The 10,768-nt window shown below is 39.2% G+C and overlaps 1 protein-coding gene across 1 annotated transcript in view; it reads left to right on the forward strand.

Annotated features, from left to right (window-relative positions):
• LOC109728085 (cathepsin B-like) overlaps positions 1-8,155 on the forward strand; it is a 9,004-nt gene extending 849 nt beyond the window's left edge. Inside the window, exons 2-11 of the mRNA XM_020258381.1 lie at positions 3,433-3,486; positions 3,591-3,671; positions 3,794-3,950; positions 4,083-4,087; positions 4,176-4,250; positions 4,366-4,491; positions 7,097-7,315; positions 7,430-7,543; positions 7,648-7,683; positions 7,798-8,155. Coding sequence (XP_020113970.1) covers positions 3,433-3,486; positions 3,591-3,671; positions 3,794-3,950; positions 4,083-4,087; positions 4,176-4,250; positions 4,366-4,491; positions 7,097-7,315; positions 7,430-7,543; positions 7,648-7,683; positions 7,798-7,932 — 1,002 coding nt within the window. The 3' untranslated portion in view covers positions 7,933-8,155. The remainder of the gene's footprint in view (positions 1-3,432; positions 3,487-3,590; positions 3,672-3,793; positions 3,951-4,082; positions 4,088-4,175; positions 4,251-4,365; positions 4,492-7,096; positions 7,316-7,429; positions 7,544-7,647; positions 7,684-7,797) is intronic.

Consider the following 10,768-nt stretch of genomic DNA (forward strand, 5'->3'; position numbering starts at 1 on the left):
GTTTAATTTATCGATTTTGGTGAACTTAAATAAAACTAAAGCAAGGAAGCGAGAAAAAAAAAAATTCTGTAAGACTGAAAATTAAAACCGAATTGAAACAATACAAAAATGCTGATAAACCTTTAATATATGAGATAATAACAAACAACTGAAAATATATATAATAGTTTCAAATGATAAGGTAAATTCGATTTTATTGTTTCGGCAAAAATGGTTGGTAATAGTGGAAGACTAGATAGAAAGGGATAATGGGATATTAGGAGATGAGGGAGAAGGTGAGATACAAGAAGTGCACCAATCACATGATTCCGGGGGATAAACGATCAACGAGGAGGGCGGTATACTATGGATAGAACTTCGGCAAGGGTAGAAAGAAGAGGAGGCAGGAACCTAGAAGAAGAGGAGGGGTAGGAGCAAAAGCCGATCTTGCCGCAAGAAAGAAGCGACACCGATTAAGTTAAGTAAAAAGATCACGGTGTTAGGAAAAAACGTTGACGATCACACTAGGAAGGCAATCACCATGGCAAGGATAAAAAACAAGAGTAGGAATTTCTATTCATCAAATCTTCCTCTCCAAGTATCAAGAACCAAGTATTTATAGGATTAAGAGCCTGTTCTGTAATAAATTCTAATCTCTTCGTCTTCAACTCAACACGGTCATCCAATGGTCATGCATAGAAGATGAGGCAATTCTAGGAAGACGAAAGGTCTTTTGGGTTTTGGTTTATTTTTATTAGAGAAAAGGGGTTAGGGTTAGCCGAACCAACTAAAACTAAATGATTTAAGTCAAAATCAGACACAAAGTTATAAAATAAAAGAAAATTGCATTAAAAAATAAAATGAGTTTTATTTGCTGCAGCACATTGTAGGGAAGGGAGTGCTATTCCTATCCCACTATGCCCTTGTCACTGGCAAAATACTTTCCCCATCCCCGTCCCCATCCCCATCCCCATTCCCATGGCGGGGAAATTTACCTTCCATCCTCACCTCATTTAGGGCAAATCCTCGTGAGGACCTGAGTTTTCAGGGACAATTTCCATCCCTGAGTAAGATGTGTCTCTAACCGATATTATTTTCCGCGTAATATAAATTTCCTACATAATTTATAGAACACCAATCGCACTACTCAATTGGCCAAGCCTGAATCGGGGTTTCGAAGTAACACAATGTGGAAATTCTGTTATCATACTTTTTCACCAAGGAATGGCTGTTAAGATCGAAAATGTGAGCGAAATTAGAGAAGCTTAAAGGAGGAAAAATTAGGGGGTTCGCTAACTCAATATCCAGTCCATCTGCCTATACAGCCCCCTCATAGTTTCCGGTTTTGAGCATGTAAGTCCATATATCCCGAAGAAATTTCTCCATAATACGAATCTACTAGCCCTTATTTTCATCTATATATTTGTCTACTGTGGCCTTTACTCCTTTTATGGAATGAATATTCTACAGATTCAATCTTTTGCAGTCGCAAATAATGCATAATTGGAGTCTATTAGCACTGAGGAAAGGAGTTGGAAAATTCCAAAGCTCCTAGACCTGAATACATTAAGGGCATGTTTGGTTCAAGAGTGGAATTGGAATGGATAATGGAATGAGAATGAATTGGAATGGTAATTGGATTGCCCCACTCCCCCAAGACGTTTGGTTCATTTCTGGATTGAAAATCGGAATGAATTATTCCTATTTCACTATTTGGTTGATACAAAGTAAAAAAATAATAGAATAACATATTATTAATTTTACTTTTAAATATAATTTTATAAAACTATCTAAAATTTATAAAAAAAAATTGATACTACTCTCAAGTTAGAGCTATGCCCAAAAAAAGGAATTTATTTTAAAAATTTTTATGCAAGAAATTACAAAAAAATGCATAAATTTTTTTGAATAAAATTATAATAAAAAATAATATATCACGTTTTTTTTTTAACGATGAGAAAAGAGAGAAGAGATCGGTATAGGAAGAGAAATGGTGGATAAGATGAAGAAAGGTTGGGCTGGGCTAGAGGAAGAGGTGAGTGTGGACTTGGAATTGAAACTTCAATCCGGGCTTGGAGGTCGGAATCAATTTGTAAGCTAATGGACCATTCCCATTCCGATCCGGAATGGGAGTCCCAAACCGATTCCTGTGAACCAAACAAAATTAGAAGGATTTGATCAAACCGATTCCTATTCCGGATCCAAAATGTACGAACCAAACATGCCCTAACTGCAACTTTAGCTAATCTACTTTATAGGATAAATTTGACTGCAACGAAATATCGTTATTTATGGATGCTTTTCGCCAGCCAGTGGAGAACTTTTTGCCATTAGCAAAGCCTATTCAGTGGATTGCAGTGACTGAGTTATAGGACCATTTATGAATTGACTCTAACTTGGATGTTGCCTAAGACTTAAATAATCCAACTAAAGTTGGATAGCATCACATACTGTGGAGCGACCTCACTTAAATATCAGATGTGATCAGTCTAGACTTACTGAATGTTGTGTTTGGCCACACGACTGAAACTCGTGTCACCCTTGCTCCAATTTGACCAGATATTATATATGAAATCAAATGTTAGAAGACTTGTCTCTTTTACTACAAATTAGATCAAGATTTAGGGTGTTTAACTTGGTTGGTAAGATTGATTTGACTTGGATTAGATAATAATGTTTTTACTTCTTTCAGTATCGAGTTAATTCATATTGGGCTACATCATTTTCACCTTGGCTTCTCAATATTGGGATAATTCTTATCGGACTAAGTCCGTGTCAACTTGGGTTATTCATTCTAGGTTTTACTAGGTTTTAGATAACTTTTAGCATCAAAATCAAATTGATTAGTAAATTGATGGGACCATCACCTGCCTCAAACAAAATGGTCTACCGTAGCATGTGTGCCTGCTATTAAGTTTGACGCGTCTGAACTACTTTGTATTTCAGACTGAGAGAACATAGCTTGACTTGCACCTGTTTTATATAACGTGCCATGGTTCTCATGTCTACCAGCTTTGCAATGGAGTTCACATGGCTTTCCGTCTTTGATAATCTTGTTAAGACACAACTTTGTTAACCTTGTGTTGCTGAACTCCAACTGGTAAACTGCTCAAGATGTTATGGAGGCAATGTTGCCTGGAACTCTGACACAGAGAGAAAGTATCTGTATCCTAGACCATATTGGTTCACATAAGCAAAGAATATTGGAGTTAGTCTACTTCTATATTTCCTGTATAATAAATTTTGGTAGTTTATACCTCAACAATTTTGTGAAGAACTTGCCAACTTCGAGTCGAACCCTCTGGTACAATTGGGTCAAACGTTAATTTGCACATGCATCATTCCAGCTTCAATTAGCTAATCGAGGTACACGCTAGTGTACTTCATACATCTGTGGCTTATCTTGTCTGAGATTTAGCTTTTCATGGCTTTCTCAATGATCTCTCTCTGCAGGTTATTGCGGTGAAACCACTGGCTGATCTTAGGGTCAACACTATGATTCTTCAGGTTTCTTCACTGCATTTTTCTACTGGAAGCAGCTTTGCTTTAAAGCACTTTTTATTCTTCCCATTGATATTGTATATCTTGTTACTGGATGAGTATGAATGCAGAATTCAATTGTGGAGGAGATTAACACAAATCCAAATGCTGGATGGAAAGCTTCCAATAATCATTATTTCACAAATTACACTGTAAGGATTTCAGTTACATTTCGTTTTCCATAGCTAGATCTAATATAAGGAATTTACGTATCCCTACATGCTGTCAAATCTTGATTGCTTTTCTTTTCCTTTTTTTTTTTTTTACACTGTAGGTTGGCCAGTTTAAACATATTCTTGGAGTCAAGCCAACACCTCAAAATGCATTGGAAGATATTCCAGTAAAAACTTATCCTAAAACTTTGTGGCTTCCTAAGAATTTTGATGCTAGAACAGCTTGGTCACAATGCAGCACTATTGGGAGAATACTTGGTTAGTCAACCAAATGCTTAATTTGAGTAGGATCTGCATTTTTGTTTTGCCTGGGAATAAACTAACACTATTTGTTTTATCCTTATATATACAACAATGTCTTCTGTCTAAACTACTGATTTTGCTCCAAAGATCAAGTAAGTCAATTTGTTCTTCCTCAACTTTTGCCCTTGACTCCGCAAAAGGATTCAAATGCCGTAAAACTATGCAACCGTGAATGGACAGGGTCACTGTGGTTCCTGCTGGGCTTTTGGTGCTGTGGAATCATTGTCAGATCGATTTTGCATTCATTTTGCCATGGTAAAGTGCACATAAATTTATGGATTGTATAAAAGATTCGAAAATTTCATTGAAACAAAAAATTAGACATGTTCTTGTTGGTAATGTAGTTTACCATAATTTTTGTCTACTGCAGAACATTTCTTTGTCCGTGAATGACCTCCTGTCATGCTGTGGTTTCATGTGTGGAGATGGTTGTGACGGAGGGTACCCTATCTATGCATGGAGGTACTTTGTCGAGAACGGTGTTGTTACTGAAGAGGTGATAAATTTTATTTTGAATTCTATAATGGTCCTGGATTTATGCAGTCTTCTCTTTCCTTTTACACCTTAATGTTGCCATAGTTTGGGTGTACAAGTTAATACAGGTCCTCAGTTTCATACTGATGTATTCCGATAAGTATATCTTGGGTTGGTATGGAAATGGGATGTCCAATAGCTGGAGACAAGAGATTCATATGAGAAAACATAAGTAAATGGGCCTCCGCTCCGCTTGAGCCTTCACTTAGTCATGGTATGGAAAATCTTGGTAGGAGATTTATAGGTTGGAGTGACCTATTAGTGTGAATCTAAGCTTAGTCCAATCTCGAGGAAGATCCAAGGAGAGGAAATGTTTTCAAAGTGATATTGTGTACGAAGAGATAAACAACATAAGGTTGTCCTCTAGTTTTGGAACCATCCTGGTGGTTGGGTGATGGAAGTTGATCTTGCAGGCATAGAATTGGTGCGATGACTGTCAAATCTGGACGAGTTAGCCATGAGATGCTGCAACTCAAAAAGAGGGAGTGCACCTGGATGGTGAGGCATGTTGAAGCAGGGTTGTTTAGTGATTGTGGCCAATACAGGAAAGAATAGGTGGGGAAGAATAGAGGCATAGTGCGCTCGATTTTAGAGTTGCTGTAGGGTAAAGATTGAAGGTTCAGACGAAGAGTGTTCATTGGCAGTTGCACTTAGGCGTTGTCCAAGTGTGAAGGAAGCCAAGGACCGCTCGAGAGGCTGGTAGTTTCCTTTCGGGTGCCTGGTGGCCGGTGGACGTGTGCTCTGTAGAGCAGAGTCTCGGGTTAAGGGAACATGAGCTCGGTATACAAAATCTTCAGATTGTGTTGAGAATCCTCCTTGTGAGGTGAAGTTTTAGATGAGTATCTAAGAGTTGGGCGCCCAGAGTATATTGCTGGGAGTGTCTTGGTCGCGTGACGACGGTTAGAGGGTATTGCTTGGGGATTACCCAAGCCTGGAACATAAGAGATTGTGGAGTCGGGGTTGTATGGACAGGCATAGTTCGCAGTGTGCGACAGCCCATGACTTGAGGGTAGGGCTTGGTTGGGATTTATGGTTGGGACAGTAGTCCGAGCGATGACCCAAAAACGTTGAGTGCCACGTGTTGGACCATGAGGTTGTTAGTGCACCTAGAATGTAGATGCGACCCGGCCATAGGATTTGTGATGTTTTGGGATTTAGTTACCCCTTGTCGGGGTATGGATGCAAAGTCCCAAATAGGGGCTCCACCATGTGATGAGCGTGCGAACGAGAGACGTTGTACGATGTCGAGTTAGATTTTAGGCTGTCGACTTACGTGGGATCGTCGGTCGGTGGACCTCCTGTGGCAATTGATTGAACTTGTTGTAATTTGAATGAATTTCTTTGAAGATAATATACTAGATTTAATTAAATTTAGGGTGAAAGTTTTGAGAATACTAGATTCTCTTTAGTAGCTTTCAATTTTATATCCAGTATAAATAAACCATTTATGTTTGCAATTGGTAATTTTGTTAGTTTATTAATAATTTGTTCACTAGTTCCATCAAACTACCTTATTTTTACATAATATATAAAATGAGCAATATTTCCTCAATTAACCCTTAATTTTGTCAAAATAAAATGGCAAGAATAACAAGCCAGGAGTGTTTAGAGAAGAATATTGAACATCCTCAGTTGAGACTGGTAGCTTAGTAGCTTACTAAGTATACTTTCTGAATGAGAGCACCTGCGAAATAAAACAGTTTGCGTTTCTGGAAACAGTTAAGTTTGAATTATATGTTACAGAGTGTTAAGTTGATAGTAATGGCTATATAGAATGTAAAATATTCAAGATAATAAAACAAATCATACTGATATGGATTTACAATAAAGCTGTAATTGAATTTAAAAGCTCGAGGCTCTAAAATCGAGGAATCAGGTAAAATGAAGTAACAATTCTGTATATCAATGATGGATCTTATAGATAACTGAGGATGATTTAAGTAAAGAACTAAGATTCGTTTATACAGGTTCAACTAATCGGATGTTGGCTTCCCAAGAAAGAAAATTTATCTTTAATTATTCTCTACAGCAGCGTTTGGTTAGGGGATAGGGATAGGAATAGGCCCTTATCCCCCCCTTTTATACCCAAACGCTAATTTTTTACCCGAGAATAGTAGTTCTCGGTTATCCCCACCAACACCTCCATTTTCTATATAAAACTACCTAAAATTGTTCTTATCCCCGGGAACAACCCAATTTTCATCCAAACACTAATTTTCTTATCCCCATATTTGTACCTATCCCTGTAATAGCTAGTTCTTGCTTATATCCGAACCAAACGGTTCAGGTGCATCACAGCCAGCCGCTGATATTCCCGCTGTTTGGCCGCGCGGCTGTACCCTGCGCGCTTCTGGGGCGCGCGACTGCACAAAGAGGGCAGCCGGGCCGTATTAGCAAGCGTGACGTGCCGGACTGACCCAGCACGGGAAAGCTCCGATAGCCAGAAGCTCTGTGGTGCGGCTCACTTGTGGGCCGCACCACAGGGCCAAACAGGCTGCATTATCTATTTACTAACCTGGCTTCTTTGTTTTCAATGGTGACGCTTTAAGTAATATTCCTTGTTGCAGTGTGACCCATATTTTGATAACACTGGGTGTGTTCATCCCGGCTGTGAGCCTGCCTATCCAACCCCACAATGTGAAAAGAAGTGCAAAGATAAGAACCTTCTTTGGGAGGAGACTAAGCATTTCAGCGTCAATGCATACAGAATAAATTCCGATCCTCGGGATATCATGACGGAGGTCTATACAAATGGTCCGGTAGAAGTTGCCTTCACAGTCTATGAGGTATCATCTAACCAAGGACTTGTTTTAGTTGTCGGCCTTCTCAAGCTTTCTAGTCATTTCTCTGTTTCTTTGGCTTAATATGATGTTCAAGCAAGCTCCTTTATCGTCTGTTAGGATTTTGCTCACTACAAGTCGGGAGTGTACAAGCACGTTACAGGCGATGTAATGGGCGGCCATGCTGTAAAATTAATCGGATGGGGAACTAGCGACAAGGGAGAAGATTATTGGGTCCGTTAGTTACCTACGATTTTCGATTTCTGAATGTTAATTTTCAACGACATTTTAGTTCTAATCGTCTCTTATCTTTCTTTCGTTTCCTTTTTTCTTTGCAGCTTCTAGCGAACCAATGGAACAGAGGCTGGGGCGACGTATGTTTTGCGAAAAGAAAAAATCGTCAAATTTATTCGATTCTAATTTCTAAATGCTACTCGCCTTCCTTGTTTGGGCCCTAATTAAGAAATTTCCTTGCTGGTTCTTTGCAGGATGGCTACTTCAAGATCGCGAGGGGAACAAATGAATGCGGAATCGAAGAGGATGTGGTTGCCGGTTTGCCTTCGTCCAAGAACTTAGTCAGAAATAATGTAAAGAGCGACGAAGCTCGTGATGCTAGCCTCTGATTTCCGCATAAACTACGTATTTTATGCGACCAAAAATTGTAAGACCTACCTTCATAACATAACTACGGGCGTACGATGATCTGTTGCTTGTTGCTTGCTGTGGAAAAACTGGAACGGTGTTTCCAACAACTGAATTGTATGTTGTACTTTACTCTCTCTCACAAGGGTTTAGAAGTTAAACAGTTATACATGCAATAAAAGTTATTCTCGCCGTTTTGCCAAATGGATTATTTTTTTTTTACCAGAATAAAATATTTCGGTCAAATCTAACTATTTTTGTTTATCCCGTAGTAATTTGGAATGAACTATTCCATCTTTTATATATATATATATATATAAAGAATGAGAGGGAGGACCACCGTGGACCTCCTCTCATATGGTCCACTAGGCCGAAGTGGACCCCGAGAAAACCCCCAATATGAGCCACGCTTTTTTTTCAGCTCCGCGCAGACCCGCGCTGTGCTGTGCCGTGCCCATGACCGCGCCCAGCACTAGCGCCGCGTCACGCCGTGCCGCGCCCCGCCCATGCGCCCGCGCCCGCTCGTGCCTCACGCCCGCGCCCGCGCCCGCGCCCTCGCCCTCGCCCTCGGGCTCCGCGTGCCGCGCTGTGCCCCGCCCCCGCACCCGCTCTCGCCGGCGGTTCCGCTGCCACGTGTCGCCGTTCTCTCGAAACTATTGAGGAATAATATATCTANCGCTCGCTCTTGGCTCACGCCCGCGCCCGCGCCCGCGCCCTCGCCCTCGCCCTCGGGCTCCGCGTGCCGCGCTGTGCCCCGCCCCCGCACCCGCTCTCGCCGGCGGTTCCGCTGCCACGTGTCGCCGTTCTCTCGAAACTATTGAGGAATAATATATCTATATAGATATAGATGCTGACGCCATAAAAGTACTAGCAAAGTAAAAGCGTCAAGCCGAGTGCAGTGATGAGAGAAAAATATAGACGCTTTTGTGAGAGCTTTTTTATAAAATGACATTTCAAAATTTTGAAATTTGAAAAATGATCTTGTCAAAATTTTATTTGGAAAAATAATTTTTCTTTCGCCACGTGGGCGCCATGTCGAAATTTTCCTATGAAGGCGGTGAATCATTCACTGCCTTCACATATATATTATGAATTCACTGTCTTCATTATATATATGTGAAAGCGGTGAATCATTCATCGTCTTTAGTGCAAAACACTTCAAATTAATCGAAATTTATCTAAATCCTGGAGTGGAATATAGATAAGACGGTGAATGATTTATCGTTTTCACAGCGGTGAATCATTCACTGTCTTCATTATATATATGTGAAGGCGATGAATCATTTACCGTCTTTATAGCAAAATTCCGACGTGGCGCCCACGTGGCGAAAGGAGAGTTAGTTTTCCAAATAAAATTTTGACAGAATTATTTTGCCAGTTTCAAATTTTTGGATAGTCATTTTACAAAAAAGCTCCTTTTGTGAATATCAGTAAATATGGCGGATGCGTGAAAGCGTGTCATTTTTGGATCATCAATTCGGAACTTCCTCTTTCTCAAAAAAAAATTCGGAACTTCCCGCACATAAGAAGAATTGTTTGTCGTGGCTTTTAAAGCATCATCAAAATGGTGGCCGGTAAAAATAAAGTCATTTTTATGCCTATTTTAATTGTTAGCGAGATGTTGTACACTGTCACGATGTCGCTAGGCCTAGGCCTATTTTCGTTTGTGGCCACGTTTTAAAGCATTAGCAAAGTAGGTAATTTTTGTTATTTCTAGATAGTGATACTTTTGTGCGTTGGCAAGTTATTATAGAATGCATTTATTTATTTTTTTATAATTTTTTGCATGGACAAAATTTATTATTTAATTTATTCAACTAAGAATTAAAATTGACTATGCATGTGTATTTATGATTAAAGAACTAATGACAATGACTCTATATATAACTTATGTAAGAAAATAGTTGATATATAAATTTCACATCAATATATTATGTTACTAAGTAAAAGCAGAAACTAACTATTGGCATATAAAATTTAATTTTAGAATTATGGTGCTTTTAAGTTTTACAAAAATAAAGCTAAAAAAATATTATAGCCATCTAAAGTGATAGTAAATCTCTCGTCTCGGTATCCAAGTTCACGAATTGGCTGACAAGCCTATGCAACATAGATTTTATCTTATTCATTTTCGATTCATACTTCTTTTGCATATTTTGCATTTGAGCTTGCAACCTTTAAACTTCTTTCTTCATTGGATCATACCTTTCATTCTCTACATTCCTTAGTGGAGCTTGAATTCCAAAAACTTGTGCTAGTGTGGAATCAATCCCATAATCTCTCACCCGACAATAAAGGTCTTTTCTCTTTTTTTCTTAGAAAATATTATCTTCAACTTATTTGGCGGCATTTGAGAACTCTGGCATAGTCACTTGTTTAGCTAGATCTCCCAATTAAGTCCTACATCAAATGCAAGAAATATGAACATATAAATTGCATGCTAAATAACTTTATTGCTGCAAAAAATAAAATTCAAATAAAATAAAAGTACACATTAAAAACCGCAAAATTACTTGACGCACGCTTGTTTAATGTTAAATATAAAAATATTTAAATACCTGTTGATGCCAAAATTGAAATAAACACGCCGACCTAGCCCACGTATGAGCCAAAGAAATAAGGACACGTGGTACACCAGGAGTCGGCAATAAGGCACCTGAAGGCCAAGAGCGTTTAGGCGGGAACGGTTGAGAAGTGGGACGTAACTTCCATGTGAAGTGGGGCATAACTTCCATGTGAAGTGGAACGTAACTTCCATGAGAAGTGGGGCGTAACTTCCACGATCATGGTTACAACCACTCCCCCAACCAACCAATA

This window comes from Ananas comosus, linkage group 23 (assembly GCF_001540865.1).
Source record: "Ananas comosus cultivar F153 linkage group 23, ASM154086v1, whole genome shotgun sequence".
In the NCBI taxonomy this organism is placed as follows: Eukaryota; Viridiplantae; Streptophyta; class Magnoliopsida; order Poales; family Bromeliaceae; genus Ananas; species Ananas comosus.